Source organism: Lissotriton vulgaris, unplaced genomic scaffold, assembly GCF_964263255.1.
Source record: "Lissotriton vulgaris unplaced genomic scaffold, aLisVul1.2 SCAFFOLD_2047, whole genome shotgun sequence".
NCBI classification, from domain to species: Eukaryota; Metazoa; Chordata; class Amphibia; order Caudata; family Salamandridae; genus Lissotriton; species Lissotriton vulgaris.
In genome coordinates, this window is record NW_028247943.1 from 446,892 (window position 1) to 463,498 (window position 16,607).

General features: G+C 46.8%; 1 protein-coding gene across 1 annotated transcript in view; it reads right to left on the reverse strand.

Moving 5' to 3' along the window:
• Positions 1–10,961, reverse strand: part of CACNA2D2 (calcium voltage-gated channel auxiliary subunit alpha2delta 2) — a gene marked incomplete at its 5' end in the record, with an annotated part of 448,456 nt that extends 437,495 nt beyond the window's left edge. The window contains 3 exons of the mRNA XM_086949852.1: positions 6,275–6,433; positions 6,869–6,968; positions 10,911–10,961. Coding sequence (XP_086805978.1) covers positions 6,275–6,433; positions 6,869–6,968; positions 10,911–10,961 — 310 coding nt within the window. The remainder of the gene's footprint in view (positions 1–6,274; positions 6,434–6,868; positions 6,969–10,910) is intronic.
• Positions 10,962–16,607: the final 5,646 nt, after the last annotated feature.

Below are 16,607 nucleotides of genomic sequence, written 5' to 3' on the forward strand. Positions count from 1 at the left end.
GGGATGACCAGGAGGTGAAGATGGGAGGATCTAAGAGTGCGGGGGGGCAGTAGGGGGTGGTAAGAGATTTCAGAAAGCTAGGTGAAGAACCAGTAAGGGACTTGAATACTAGGCAGCCGATCTTGAAGGCTGCCCTGAGATTGATAGGGAGCCAATGCAGTTTAGCAAGGAGGGGCTTGGCCGACTGCCATTTGGGGGTCCTGAATACAAGACGCGCCGCTTGGTTCTGCACGACCTGTAGCCTGTGAAGCAGGGTTTTAGGCAGGCCATGATAGAGAGAATTGGAAAAGTCCAAACGGGACAGGACTAAGGCCAGAGTGACTTGAAGTAGGACAGCGGGGGACAGGAGGTAAGCAACCTTCCTGATCCTGCGGATCTGAAACATGCAGGACGAGACCACTGCCCCCACCTGGGCCTTGAGGGAGAGTTCTGAGTCAATAATGACACCCAAGCTCTTCACAGATGTCACAGGGACAGGGGGAGGACCAAGTCCAGAAGGCCAGAAGTGTGGACCCCAATGGATGGAGCTCCTGCCGGGAAGAAGGAGCTCTGTCTTTCCAGGATTCAGCTTAAGCTGATTTTGGCTCATCCAGAGAAGAATGTGGGACATAACAGAGTGGAAATTAGAGACAGCAGAAGGGGTGGAGAGAGGAAAGATGAGTTGTAGGTCGTCAGCGTAGTTAAAGACGGTGACGTCCCACTGCCTCAGAGAAAGAAGAAGGGGGCGAAGATAGAGATTGAAAAGGAGAGGGGACAGAGAAGAACCCTGGGGGACACCGCAAGTGGAGGAGACTTTGGGTCCACGAAAGGTCCCCAGACTGACCGTCTGAGACCTACCAGATAGAAAGGAGTGGATCCAGGCCAGCGCCGGGCCCTGGAGGCCGGCCTGCTCGACACGGCGGATAAGGATGTCATGATCCACCGTGTCGAATGCGGCCGACAGATCTAACAAGACCAGGGCCTGGGGGATGCCCTTGTCAGCATTGTCTCTCAGAGTGTCGAGCACGGCTAAGATGACTGCCTCCGTGGAGTGGCCGGGTCGGAAACCGGCTTGGTTGGGTTCCAGGAAGTTCGAATTTTCGACAAACTGTGAGAGGCTAGCCGTAACATGAGCTTCCAGGATTTTGGAGAAATAGGGAAGGAGGGAAATAGGTCGGTAATTGGCAGGGACCGATGGGTCGGCCCCTGGCTTCTTCAGGAGAGGAACTAGAACGGCCTCCTTAAAAGAGCCAGGCACCGTGCCCGAGGAAAGGGACGAGTTCAGCAATGGAATGCTACCCTCTGCCATGACTGGATGGAAGCAAATATCTGATCTGCATTTGTGCCTGAGACCCTGGTAGACATTCTTAGAAGCTCTGCTTTGTGTCTCTGTGACTTGAAAGACAGGCCTTCTCCACTTGAGGATCGGTGTACTTTGCCGATTCTCTGATGCCTCAAAATGACGCGAATGCAGATGTGCATTGCAGATGCATTGTTAAAGAGTCATTATGACCCCTGTTTATTACTGAAGGGTTAAGTTTGAGACTTGAAATGGAGGTGTGATCTCCATGGACACAAGCAACAATGTCTCCTCTTCTCGTAAGCATACCTTCCATTTGACCAACAGTAAAATGCACTCTGTAGGTACACCGAAGATAGTATGTGACATTATCGAAATTTCCACTTTTGCATCATTCATCCTATGCCTTGGAAAACTGGCCTACACAACTTGTGCATCCTGAAGTCTGCCCTATTCCCAGAAGCTTCTCTGACTCACATGCAGCTGTGAGTTGTAGGTGCATCATGTAGGAGTCAGTCTTAGAGGTTCTTCGTCCCCAAGGTTAAGCATGTGACTTGGAACGAAGGTGTGTTCTTTGTGGACAGAAGGAGCAATGTGTCCTTTACAATTTTACACTTTTCCCAATTGTGCAGTACATATAAAAAGTAAATAATGTTCAGAGAATTTAAAACATTTCTCATTTTTAAACATAACCTCAAAGAGGCATTCTTTTATGGCACAATAGGGGTTTTAGTTTAAAACTCATGGGTAGTTGCATATGAAGGCACATGTTCTTCCCATGGATTGTGTTTTGACATGAAGCAAGCTAAAGCAGCGCTAGTCCTACTTTGCATTACTTTAGGGATACTTTCCAGTGCAAATAAAATTTTGCTCTGGAAATTAAATCCCAAATAAATATTTTGTTCCCGTTTGCATCACTTTTGTAACACAAACCCTGTGAAAAATGTTAGTACTCCCTCCCCTATATCTTCTGCTCATATTGTCCATGTCTATCACATCATGCATCATACTATACAGGCTATCTCAACCTCATTCTGCAGACCTTCAGCTTCTACCATGCATTTCATTGTCATGCTGTACCTTTGAAGCCCAAACCAAACATCCCCACTTCATACATGCACCTCTTGGCCAATACTAGGCACCTCAAGGTCCTACAAGGTACTTCGAGCTCCTACAACCATGTCCCGCTCCGATCGTTTGATCTCCGCTCGTATCATGCTCCCTCAGACGAAACTGAGCATCTCCAGCTCATATTGTGGATTTCTTCATCATATTGTGTATCACCAGCTGACTCTGCAAGCCTAGAGCAGATGCTGCACACTTTACTGTACTGAGGATTAAAACCGAAAAAGCCCACATAGTTTGGGTTATGGTTAACCGGCTAATCTTTAAAGCATAATACATCTGAAGCCATTAGTTATAGTTAAAAATCATTTTTACCGGTCGGCTGGTACAGGCCTCGGCCAACCATTCACATAATGGGGGCCGAGGGGACAAAGAACATGGAGGAGCTTCAGGCAAGTCTTTAGTAGGCATGGGCGGAAAATCCGTTCCGCTCGCGGATTTTGCGGATTTTCGGGAAATCCGCAATCCGCGAGATTTGCGAATCTCCCGCAAAATCCGCAAATCCGCGAGCAGCGGATTTTGCTCGCACTGCTCGCACTGTTCGCGTGAGTTCGCGTGAGTTCGCGCCCCGCGAATAAGTGCAAAATTGCAGAAATACGATCTTAGCAAAACTGAAAGTAACTACTTACCAGGTTCAAAAGTTCAGGCTCATCATTTGTAGCCATTTCCTGTAGTGCTTCCTGAGGGGCCCCTCCAGAGTTCAGTTGCCAGTTGAAACTATTATGTGACCCTGCTCTGAACCTCAGAATAGTTACACATATGCCACAAAGGTCCTGAATTACAGCTAAGGGAGACAAGCAGGAGCCAGGCTGGAAGTTAAAATCCATTAATCAGCCCCTAATTCATTATTGTCAGTTGGGGCAGGGCAGGTGTTGTAACTAATTTTGCAACAATGAAAGCACTTAGCAAGTGCAAAAGATCACTAATCAGGGCGCACTAAGGAAGCAGGTGCCAGCTAAAAAAATATTCTGTGACACATTAATCAGCCCCAAATTAATTCAGGTCACTTGAGGCAGGGAAGGTGTGCTTTGCTTTGCCGAAAATAATGTACACTGGACAACCAGAGGGTGTGGTGATGAAACAGAGGGTGGCATGGGTGGGCCAGAGGGTGGCATGAGTAGTCAGAGAGTGGCAGTGGTGACAGAGAGTGGCAGTGATGAAGAAGAGTGTCCCAAACAGGCTGGACACGTAGAAACAACAAGTTCGCGAAACTTGCGACCCGACAGGTAAGTTTGCAATTTGCGAAAGTGTACAAAACCCTCGCGAACTGGCAGAAACACGGGCGAACACAAAAAAAAAAAAATCCGCAAATTCGCGGGAATTCGCGGATTTTGCGGATTGCGAATCCGCAAATCTGCAAAATTCGCGAACGCGAGATCCGCAAAATTCGCTCATGCTTAGTCTTTAGCTGCGAGCCCAGTGAAGACCTCATCAACTTTGTAACCCCTATACCTTTAAGGTCTTTAAGGAGACATTGTTGTCTCCCAACACCCTCACGGCTGGCCAAGGGAAGGATCTACAGCCAGATTCATCAAAGACCCGTTTTGCGAGTCTTTAATAGCGATTCATAAGGAATCGCTATTACAGACTCGCAAAACGGGATTCATGTAGGAATCGCAAAATAAAATGTGATTCCTACACATTCCTTATTTGCGATTAGCAAATTGCTAATCGCAAATAAGGAATAACTCCCCATTCATTCCTATGGGCCTAAAGGCCCATAGGAATGAATGGGGAGTATTTCTTATTTGTGATTAGCAATTAGCTAATCGGAAATAAGATAGCGATTTCAAGGGTGCCAGGGGTGTCCAAAGGACACCCTGTAGCACCCCTGAAATGCAAATTTAAACAGGTGTTGTGCACACTTATGTCCAAAGGACATGTGTGTGTGTAACATGCAACAGTAAAAAATGCACTAAAGTGCTTTTTACTATTTTTTCGCTATTTACCACGAAGTCAGACTTCGTGGTAAATAGCGACCAAATATTGAGAATTTGCAATTTAGAATTGGTTCATGAATTGCATTTAAGGAATCTCTAATTGAGATTCCTTAAATCCAATTCCTCGCAAATATGCGATTTCGCTAATAGCGTTTTTTGCATTTGGGATGATGAATCCCAAATGCAAAAATCGCACTCGCAAAGGGCCAGATTTTCAGAATCTGGCCCTTTGCGAGCGCAATTTAACTTCATGATTCGGGCTGCTAGATTCCAGACTCAACACCTTGCGAACCACAGTCAGTCACACATGAGCAGCAGAAGTGCTCTGGTTGGTGCATGGCAGTAAACTCGCCCAGCCGAATCATGACTCATCATGACACTTGCACGCACATTTTGTCATTTATGTTTTCCTTGGACCACTAGATCTCCTCCTCTGTCAATGCATGCCCCTCTTTCAGGCCTTCTTCACCTTCTCTGAAGCACTATGTTCTCATATTGGAGGTAATTCAGGTGCTCCAGACAATTCTACTGCACACTGTCCCCCTCAAGCAAAACGTCTCCCAGTGTGTTCTCAGCTGGAGCAGCACAATCCACTCGTCATTCTTGACTAGGGACCATGCAGCTTCTGTGTAGACAGCAGGTCTGGAGACAAAACTCCACAGGGGCAGCAAAAGGCAGTAAAATGGAAAGACTGCTGCCAGCCAAACAGTCACAATAGACCACAAGACTGAGTAAGTCCCTTCTTTAGTGCTGCCTAACTCATTCAATGGGCAGCATCACACACTAAGTACACATAGAAACGTCTGAGCGGATGATCCTTGGAAGGCACTGATGGAAGGGATGGAAACACTAACTCCTACTGTTGGGACAAAGTGCATCGAGCTGGGTAAACAGAATAATCAGTACTACTGGATATTTTGGAAGCCAGTTTCACCAGAATCATGCCCACTGTTGATGCAAAGTGATGAGAAAGTGGGTGCACTGGTTTTCTCAAATTGGCCACAAATCTGTGTGCTAGTGTCATCAAGGTGCTGACTTCCCCCTTTCCAGCTTTTTTTGTGAACATTTTGGATATGATACAAGTGCAAAAGCAGTGTCTTTAGTTCTGTTAAGCACCAAGGGCCCGATGTAGGTAAATCCCATTTACCGATTTTGAAATACCGAATTTTACCGATTCGGTATTTCAAAATCGGTAAATGGGATGTAGGTCCCAACATCTGGATTCGTTACCGAATCCTTAACAATTCATTAATTACCGATTCGGTAAATACCGAATCGGTAATGCCCATTCATTCCTATGGGCTTTGAAGCCCATAGGAATGATTAGGCATTACCGATTCGGTATTTACCGAATCGGTAATTAATGAATACACAAGGGTGCAGGGGGTGTCACTTTGACACCCTCTAGCACCCCCAAAACGGGCATGTGTGCAATGTGGCACACAGACATGCCCTAAGGGCACATCTGTCTGTCACATGGCACATGTGTACATGCACAGATGTGCATGTACACAGGAATCAGTATTTTACCATGGATTTGTATTCCATGGTAAAATACCGATTCTGTAAGCCATGTGCCAATGGAAAATTGGCTACCCACATAGCATTTTCGGTAATTTTACCGAATCGGTAAATATTACCGATTCGGTAATTATTACCGAATCGGTACTTATTACCGATTCGGTAATAATAACGATTCGGTAAAATTACCGAATATGTGCACCTACATCTCCCTAGCCCTTTACCGATCGGAAACGGCCGAAAATCGGTATTTTCGGCCGATTCCGATCGGTATAGGGCTACCTACATCTGGCCCCAAATGTGCATATTCCTTGAATGCGCCTAGCAGGAATTATGACAAGGATTACACTGACAGAGGCCGCGAGCCCACGATGTCCTCCAGCCCAGGGTATATGTTTTACCCACTTACATTTTGCAGCTGGCTGAAGGCATACTCGAAGCCAGCCTTGTAGTCAGTGGTCCCTTGAGCCACCATCCCCTGCACTGCATCCTTCATCACCTTCTTGTTCCTAACGTTGGCCTGGACGAGTTGGCGGAAGCAGGATACATTATCAGCCTTCTCATTAAACTGAAAGGCAAACAGATAAAGAGTCAATATGGTGGCCACAAGATGAGATGCAGGGAAAGGACTTTGGACACGTGAATTCTATGAAGGAGGCCCCCAACTAGGAACTTCTACCTCATTAATGCTAACCCATCAGCAGTGCTTTTTCTGTATTAATTGCTGGTGGAAAGGTCATCAGTGGGTGGCCATTCATCGCCTTGGGAGCTCTCTGTGAAGAGCTTAAGGCTGTCCATCAATGAATACAGAACAGGTTCAGAACTAAGGAGATAAAGGCACCCAGCATGAGATGAGAAAATTAGACTGCAAAACCTATTTTACAAAAGTATTAATGGAGCAGTAGGGCAAACAGCGCAATGCCAGGGTAACTCCCTACCTCGTTAACTCGACAGAGGAAAGGCTCTTAAGCAGCATCTCTGATCCCTAAAGTGTCACACTTACAGAAGCCACCGTTACGTAGTCATCATCCGAGAGGGTGTCCAGCATCTCCATGACCGAGGTCTTCATGAGTTTCAAGGTCAGGCCACTCACGCTGCCGCTCCTGGAGATGGGGGTAGGTGAGAGAAACAACCCAATGTTCATAACACAGAGTCTCCACCCCACCTGAGTTCACACTTAGGATTTTTAGGTAAAAGAATGGGCAGACATGCAGCTTCAGATCATGCAGAAACAGGGGAACCATGCTCAGGCAGAGATATGTGGGACTGTTTGAGGTAAGTCATGGGTAGCGGGTCACAAAGCTGCTCTATCCTCAGACAGAAATACTACTCAAACAACTGTAAAGCAGTCACACAGGCAATCCCAGGTCAATCACAAATGGCTGTGAAGCCAATCACAAAGCTGCCATGGGCAGCGGTTGTCTAAAGGCCATCACAAACATGCTTAATGCACAAAAGAGCCTAAGAGTGGAAAAACACAAGCCAACACGTGCAAAGAAGTTGGATGGAGATAGAAAATTGATACTGTTAACTATCCAACCTAGAAGGGTGTCCACCATTACAATGGCTAGCAATTAAAATGAGGTTATTAATATAGTACAAAATTACCATACATTGGTATCATCTTTGCTGCAAGTTAGTCCATTTTAAACTGCAGTGATGGTCACTTAAGCAAGAGCCAAAATAAGACATGTCACTATAGAGCAGCTGATCCACAAAAGGGTCTAGTGATAGCGGTGGGTGACCCAATATACCCTTGCGGGCTTGGGCAGTCAAAGTATTCTGAGGAAGGTTGCCAGCAAGGGATTTGTTTGGCACTTAGAATTTAACAGTATAGCGCAGTCTATGTTGCTTAGACTTGGCAGCTGAATGAAACAGCAACTGTTCAATTTATTATGAACCTGTTCTCCAAGATCTATGGTAACTACCACACTAGCCCCATAGAGCTAACAGATTCCGTGAAAGACTTGTAGTTTCAAACAGTAAATGAGGTATTGAACACAAGAATGAAGGTAAAGCAACACGAAAAGGGTTTGTTTTAAGAAAAAATTATTATTATTTATATTCAGAAATAAATCATCAAAAATAAAGGGTGTACAGTAATTAACAAATGCATATACTTCTAATGTAAATGGAACTGATGAAACAATCCATAAATACAGAAGAAAACAATCCAGTCTAAACAAAATTGGATAAAATTGACTTCTTTAAAAGATGATAAATAGAAAGCCAATGGTTGGAGAAGAAACTTGGATTGGATTGTCGACGTTTCGGTCTCAGTGGTGTAATCCAGAGACCATCATCAGGACAGGGAGGTAATGCAATAAGGATGACTCTTATACAGTGTATGAGACCAAGCTATTGCTGAATTTGCATAAAATTTAAAAGTTCATTATCTTAGGGAAGCTTCAAGTCTGCCCTTAGATTGTATCCAAAAATCTTGGTCAGCAAAAGATTCTTATGGAAGCTGTGGCATGAGTCTCAGGATCCACGATAGTTAGAAGACGAGTCAATCGAGCGAAGCGTCAACCCTGTATCCAATCAGGAGTGAGCTCACTCCTGATTGGATACAGGGTTGACGCTTCGCTCGAGAATCTTTTGCTGACCAAGATTTTTGGATACAATCTAAGGGCAGACTTGAAGCTTCCCTAAGATAATGAACTTTTAAATTGTATGCAAATTCAGCAATAGCTTGGTCTCATACACTGTATAAGGGTCATCCTTATTGCATTACCTCCCTGTCCTGATGATGGTCTCTGGATTACACCACTGAGACCGAAACGTCGACAATCCAATCCAAGTTTCTTCTCCAACCATTGGCTTTCTATTTATCATCTTTTAAAGAAGTCAATTTTATCCAATTTTGTTTAGACTGGATTGTTTTCTTCTGTATTTATGGATTGTTTCATCAGTTCCATTTACATTAGAAGTATATGCATTTGTTAATTACTGTACACCCTTTATTTTTGATGATTTATTTCTGAATATAAATAATAATAATTTTTTCTTAAAACAAACCCTTTTCGTGTTGCTTTACCTTCATTCTTGTGTTCAATACCTCATTTACTGTTTGAAACTACAAGTCTTTCACGGAATCTGTTAGCTCTATGGGGCTAGTGTGGTAGTTACCATAGATCTTGGAGAACAGGTTCATAATAAATTGAACAGTTGCTGTTTCATTCAGCTGCCAAGTCTAAGCAACATAGACTGCGCTATACTGTTAAATTCTAAGTGCCAAACAAATCCCTTGCTGGCAACCTTCCTCAGAATACTTTGATCCACAAAAGGGTCAACACAAAAGTTAGACATGTAATCAAATAGGCTAATACTTGCGTTTTGATAAAATATGGATTTTTTTTAGGAATTGTAAGAGTAGTCTTGGCAAGCAGCAACTACATAAAATTCCACAGAGTGTTCGCATGTGCATCTATTTAGGTATTTGGAAATGCACTGGGGTACATTTCCACATGCATCACAAGAATGTAAATCTTATATTTGTTTAAAGGTGAAAATATGAGGCTCTTTGGGAAAACCCCTTTCAGTACAACCCACTTCAATATTTGAGATGTTCCCCTGTCTTTCCCACAGTGAAAATGGATTCCTCCTCCTACACTAGACAGGACTAAGGGCTTAATTTAATGTTTGGAGTACAGTTTGTACTCTCTCAGGGTGATAAGGTAAAACACTCCATTGCCTTGACGGAGTACCCGTCTTCTGCATTTAGAGATGTCCGCTAGCCCTACATCTCTAGTCATCGGAGGGAACAGCAGTTGTGGACAAAAAAACATTTACCAACGACCACTCTAAATCGGGCGGACAGTGTTATAAGCAAACCTCCGACGGCTCCCACTTCGTTGAACGTCGGAGGACAATGTCAGGGACAGTGGCGGCTCCTCCGCTAAGGCAAAGGAACGTCACCCCACTGCTTTTAAGCAGTGTGAGGATAGGAAAAATAAAATGATAATAACTTGTTGTTATCATTTTATTGTTTACAGCTGTTTTGCTGGTCACTGCTCTGCTCTCAGAGCAGGGTAGGGGAGGAGTGGTTTGCCCACTCCAATTGCTCATGAATGCGTTTGCATGTTCTCCATGCAGGCTGCATTACAGCCTGCGTGGAGAACATGCATGGGCCCCCATTCCCTGGCTGAGCGCTGAACCACGGCGCTCAGGCCAATCACAACACTGCATTGGTCAGGGGAGCCTGGGTGCTTACCAATCGCGTTGTGATTGGTCAGGGGAGCCTGGGTGTGCTTCCTGGTTGCTGTTCGGCTGGAGTAGCACAGAAGAGAGACAGAGCAGTGACGCAAGGACGTGGCAACAAGGTAAGTGTTTTTTTTTGTTGCTTTTTACATTCCCCATCCTCCTTCCCTCATCCGTGCCGGCCGCCACCGGTCAGGATCAGAGCGCTCTGTCAGAGCCGGAGTCCGCTCTGTCACTGAAACCCACGGACCATGAACTTGGCGGGAAGGTTAATCCTTTGCAGTTGTGGCAAGTACTCTGCAGCAAACCTGTCAGGTCCTTACTGTCCAAATGGTGTTAGGGTTGAAAACACCTGCACGATGTGTCTTGGTATTTTACACCCTTTCCAGCCGGTGTTCCCCGAACCTACCAATCTGTCCCTAGGAGTGGATGATAGTACACCAAAATTCCCCAACAGCGTCAGAAATGTTTGAGAAGCAAATCCCGTTTAGGTAACACGGTGCAGCAGCAGCACGTCTGAGTCTGTGAATCTGAAACAGGTCAGATTTTTCTACTTTTAACTGCTTTTAATTGGCTCCTGAGCTTCACGTACACAACGACTTTAGTGAATCGGGCAAGGGTGAAAGGTTATGTTTAGCTATTTGCGATAATAACTTGCCCACATTCAGAATTGCACACATGTGGGGAAACACACCAACCCAAAGCCAAACACAAGAGCAGGCAGCAACAAGATGCAAAAGTGCAGCGCACCAGAGGCCAACACGCAACGACGGGGTTTACACATAGAAACAACACACTGTATTTCAAAACGTGCTTTGCCAAGTAAGAGATGACATGCAACTTACACATCCACAATAATAACCATGTCTTTTGGGGAAGAGGCTCCCTGGATGTACCTGGAAGGGCAAAACAAACAAAAATTACTTAGAGAATAATCTAAAGGCATTTGCGATGCTAAATGAGTGGAGACAACCAAAATCTCATGAAAAAGATATCTGGGGGCGGCTATCAGTAGTGCAGCAGGTGCAGTGGTACCGGGGTCAAGAGGTCTCAGGGGACCACTAACCCTTAGTTGTTGCTAATTTTACTACAAGATCAGCAAACTCCGGGGACACGTCCTTGCTGGGACCAGGGTTCACGCCATAACTGCTATGCCACGGCTTGAGGTGTGGGGGGTGGGGGGTGGGGGGAGGCAGAATGGAAAGCAGCACCTGCATCTTGTGACAATCAGACACATGCACTCCTGCTCCCCTCTGGGATCCTTAGAAGGAAGCTTTGAAAACAGAGAAAAGGGATCTCCCCGCAGGAGACAGAGTGCGACTGGCGCGAACCATGGAAGAGCACAGATCGGAATCTGACAGGGAGGAGAGGGGAGCTTCGTCCAGGGAAGAAAGCATCGGCAAGGAAAGGGAGCATCTGCCAGGGAGAGTGAGCATCTATCAGAGAAGGGGAGCATCTGGCAGGGAAGGGAGCATCAGCTGGGAAGCCAGCACCTGCCAAGAAGGAAGCATCTGCCGGGAAAAGGGAGCATCTGCCAGGCAAAGGGAGCATCTGCCAGGCAAAGGGAGCATCTGCAAGGAAAGGAGGATCTGCAAGGAAATGAGCATCTGTAGGAAGTGAGAGCATCTGCCAGGAAGGGAGCATCTATCAGGGAAGGGAGCATCTGCAAGGGAAGGGAGCATCTGCAAGGGAGGAGGTATCTGCCAGGGAGGGAGCATCTATCAGGGAAGGGAGCATCAGCTGGGAAGCCAGCACCAGCCAAGAAGGAAGCATCTGCCGGGAAAAGGGAGCATCTGCCAAGAAAAGGGAGCATCTGCCAGGCAAAGGGAGCATCTGCAAGGAAGGGAGGATCTGCAAGGAAATGAGCATCTGTAAGAAGTGGGACCGTCTCCCAGGAAGGGAGCATCTATCAGGGAAGGGAGCATCTGCAAGGGAAGGGGGCTTTTCAGAGAAGGGAGCATCTGCCAGGGAAGGGAGCATCTGCAAGGGAGGAGGTATCTGCCAGGGAGGGAGCATCTATCAGGGAAGAGAGCATCTGTAGGTAAAGGAGCATCTGCAGGGAAGAGAGCGTCTGCCAGGGAAGGGGGCATCTGCCAGGCAAGGGGGAATCTGTAGGAAAAGAAACATGTGCAGGGAAAGGGGCTTTGCAGAGAAGGGAGCATCTGCCAGGGAAGGGGGGCATCTGCCAAGGAAGGGGGCTTGCAGAGAAGGGAGCATCTGCCAGGGAAGGGGGGCATCTGCCAGGGAAGGGGGGCATCTGCCAGGGAAGGGGGACATCTGCCATGGAAGGGGCGCATCTGCCAGGGAAGGGGGCTTGCAGAGAAGGGAGCATCTGCCAGGGAAGGGGGACATCTGCCAGGGAAGGGGGCTTTGCAGAGAAGGGAGCATCTATCAGGGAAGGGAGCATCTGCCAGAAGATCCTTTTCTTTCAGTCTCTTTCATTTGTCTAAATCCTATCTTGGTCACCAGTAGGGAGTACCTAGCTGCTCCGAGGATGGGCTGCCCTGAAGTGGTTGGCTCCGGAAGTGGCAAGAGTGCACCACTGGGAACTCAATGCCCTGGCTGGACGGGTGGATGCTGGATGGTGTTGGATGGACAGACTGGCAGCCCACTCCATCGTGGTTGGTCGTACACGAAATCAAAGTAGTCCCCTATAGCTGACCATCTATTCATCATGGTTAATCACGGGTTGTCCAGGAACATAAACAAGGAGATTATGGATGAGTAAACGTACCCTCTCCAGATGACGCGAGCTGAGCCGGCAGAGGGTTCCCTCTACCAGCTACTGCAAGTCATTACATTTCCCTTCTATGAAGATGAAAGCATTTGTCAAGTGGGTAGGAGAATTTACCAGCGAGAAAGCATCTGCCAGGGGGTGAGTGGACTTGTATATATGTTTTACAAACTATGATGAGTTTGTGCCTTAGGTATATATACTGGTTCCTAGGAAAAACGAATCCCAAAATATAATGTTGCGTTTAAATATCGTTTTTCTTGTATTAATTAATAATCATAAATGCAAATGAGGAAGAGAACAGTCAAACATTGCCTTGAATTCGGTGGCCTTGGGTGAAACCACCTGATACACCAAGAATTGGGTCATGTCCCATGGTGCGTGAACCCTGGCAGCACTCACCCACCCCAACAAACCAGACTTTTAAATATACCATGGAGGGTAATAAGTACTATAGGGAAAGAAATAATGCAATGGGAGTAAAAAGAGCCAATAAGATGGGGACAGATCAATGAAGGACGGCAATAGCTGAGCAAAAAAGATTTCTCTTTTTATTGTTGCTGCTTGAAATATAATTTTAGTGTGGAACAGTACAAGCAACGGAAAAATTCCAATTTCAGCTGATACAGCCAGCTCTGAAGAATGAACGTTTACCCTTGGTTTGCGCTGTCCAAACTTGCAGTGTGAAGCACAGAACTGAAAGTAGACAACAAGACTGGTCGTTTCTGGGACCACCCTTAAACTGGGAGCGCCGGCATGGTGCAGCCAAAAAAGAAAAAGTGAGGCCAAACACTACCTGCCATGGGATTTAGGAGAAACAATTCAACTGCACTCTGGTTTAACACATGTTCAGCCCAACCCGTGGAAGGAGACCGATTCTGATTTTGTAGTAAAAGTAAGTGAGAAAAGTGAGATCTTGTCCGCATGGGCCATGAAAGTTAAGGGAGGCTGGGACTGGTTTTAATAATACAGGTTTGAAATGTGCCACCAGGAGTCTACAGACTCTACTTACAGAAATGGGATCAATAGTTCCTGGCAGCACCTGATTAATCCATCTCTGCCAGTGGAAGGGGGCGGCCATCTTAAAGAAGGGCGGCAGACATGTTAAAGAAGGGCGGCAGCCATTTTTAAGAAGGCCGTCAGCCATCGTATCTAGGGCAGTAGTGACAGAGTACCCAAATGATGTTGGACATGGACATGTGTGCGGCAAGAGCAGGTGGTGCTTACACCACCATAAGGCCGCCCCTCAATACTTACTTTTAATACTGACTTGCAACAATATCGGTTGCAAGATATCGACTTGCACAATGTGAACATGTTAGGGAGATGAATAGTTCAAAGAGGAAATCTGCATTCGGCTATTTAGTCTACTGTGACATTATCACAAGTCAATATTTTGCAGTCCATATTGCTGCATATTGCTTTTTGGCAACTAATCTTGTGCATTCCAGGGGGGCACAGGTGTTTGTGCGAAGTAGAAATGACCACGACCAAAAACAAACTTTGGGAGAACGTCGACCATCTCGAAAGAAATTAGAAGCTCAAATCGCATCTCACAAGTAATAAATCATTAATTGCCTCATATCTGGTAAACTCATAGTTGGAAAAAATGAAAGAGCTGGACATTAACTTCAGATCAATAAACAGGAGCTTTCCCTGGCACAATCCAACAATGCCAAGCAACTAAGCATTAGTCTCTAGAACGCAAGAAACAGACAAGTGGAGGACCCCTTTTACCTCTTCATTAGAGGCTGCAAAACACCTAGCATTTGTGGGTGTGGATAACTTTGTGACATCCCACGATAGCACTGACACAGTCAAACCTGTCTGTAGAGGCAAGGCAGATTAGAAGCAGAACATTCCACAGCAGTTGTCTGCTAAACTCTATTTCACAGTTGGATGGTGTTTCATTGCCCGCGTTGTCATCAGGTGGAAAGTGGCTTTGTGGGTCCCTGTGGGAGAAGGTAAATCAGAGAAGGAAATCCTCACTACAATGGAACCTGCTGAACATTGATGATGGAGTGACCGGAAGAGCGCTGGTCACTGGAAGGGGCATTGGGGGGGGGGAATAGTGTGTTGGCAGCCTGAAGACGTAGAGGCAGTGTGTAGACCCAAGACCCATGGACACGGGGCAAGAACCACAAGAATGTGGGTATGGCTGATGGAGGGAGGGGATGGGATGGGGAGGTATGATTTCGAATGAGGGAGGGAGAAGATGTTTGGGACAGCAATACACATCATCGTGGCACTGGAGGGGGTGGGGGGGGGTAGGAGGGCAGTGAGAAGTTGAGGCAAACTTGAGGCTCCAGACCCCAGGAAGCAGAGGCAAGGACTACAATTATGTGGGCATGGCTGATGTAGGGAGAATGGAGGCTCACAGGGAAAAGGGTGTAAGAGGGGAGGAAGAAGATGGCCATGGCAGCAGCAGGGCCAAACTGAGAACAGAAAGCAGCCCTGGCAATTCTATCGGATTGGCCCGGGCAGAGGGGGGGGCGGTGGTGGTCGAGGGTGCTAGTGTGAAGTACAGCTGCCTAAATAAACCGGCCCCCAGCACTGTTGCTTTTGGTACAGGGGGCCGATACTGCAGCACTGCTGAAAAACCAGCTCTAGTAACTAAAAATGGTCCCCCACCGCTCCAAAACCGCCCCCCACCCTTCCAGCCCCCGGGGAAACGTCTGATGCCCGCTACAGCCCATCCGGCCCTGGGCAGCAGTACACGTGAACCTGCAGCCGGGAGGAGGAGCAGGGGAGCTGTGAATATGTGCGAGCATGGTAGGAGGGGGCCCAAACTAAAGGTGGGGGTGTTGGGATAGTGAGCAGGCAAACCATGCTGGCGACCAGATGGTAGAGGAAGGAGAGAGAGTACTTGCTGCAATGCGCGTGAAGCAAGAGAAGAGAATGAACAGTTTGTTTTTTAGAAGTGACATATTTAATCACATCGGATGATCTTGGGTCTAGACGACTTAAATGTCCCTGTGGTCATAAAACCGAGGTGTGCCAGAAATGATGCGTCTACCTCACAAGAACAGTATTAACATTTAACAATCTGGGCAGAGCGGCTCACAGTGTTCACCTTGACTGCCAAGGTTCACATTAACATTTACCTCTGTGGAGTGAGATGGTCTCATGGTCAACACCTTGGCAACCAATGGCCCATATTAAAATAATGGGCCGCCGACAGGCACGTGGGAGGGCTCAGGATCCGCAGACTGGCTGCTGCTCACCCCTCACTGTATGCGGCTAATTGCTCATATTGAGCACTTCGACTGCTCATACACTTCGTCTATGTTCATCGCGACAAATGGAGGGCTACTATTAGCAACACTTGGGACAATGGTCGCAGGGCTGCGACACGCGTGCGCTGGTATTTTACCACCTAATGAGCTACACCGAGCAGGCTGGGGTGAAAGCGCGTAATATTAGCATCATGGCTAATAATGAGGCTTAGCACCCTCGTGACAACGACAACATTCCACACCCCATGCACTTGATTTGGATGACCACATTGGGCACAATAGCGGTTGATGACCCATAATGAGGTTCACAGCACTGCAGGCAGAGAGCTGCTAGTGGGAGACATTCAGTACCATGAACACAGACCTAGTCGGACACACAGCGCGCGGACCATTGAGGTCAGGCAATAAGAACCAGCAGTAAACTGAAAAGAGTAGAGCCAGATAACCACAGTCCGTGTCTTGTGTCAAGGGTGGTCAGCGACCAGTAGCAACGGGAGAGTACTGCGACCAGTACTAGGGGCAGGAGCTGCAAGCAATACCCCAAACACCGTGGTGAGGGAACTGACAATGGG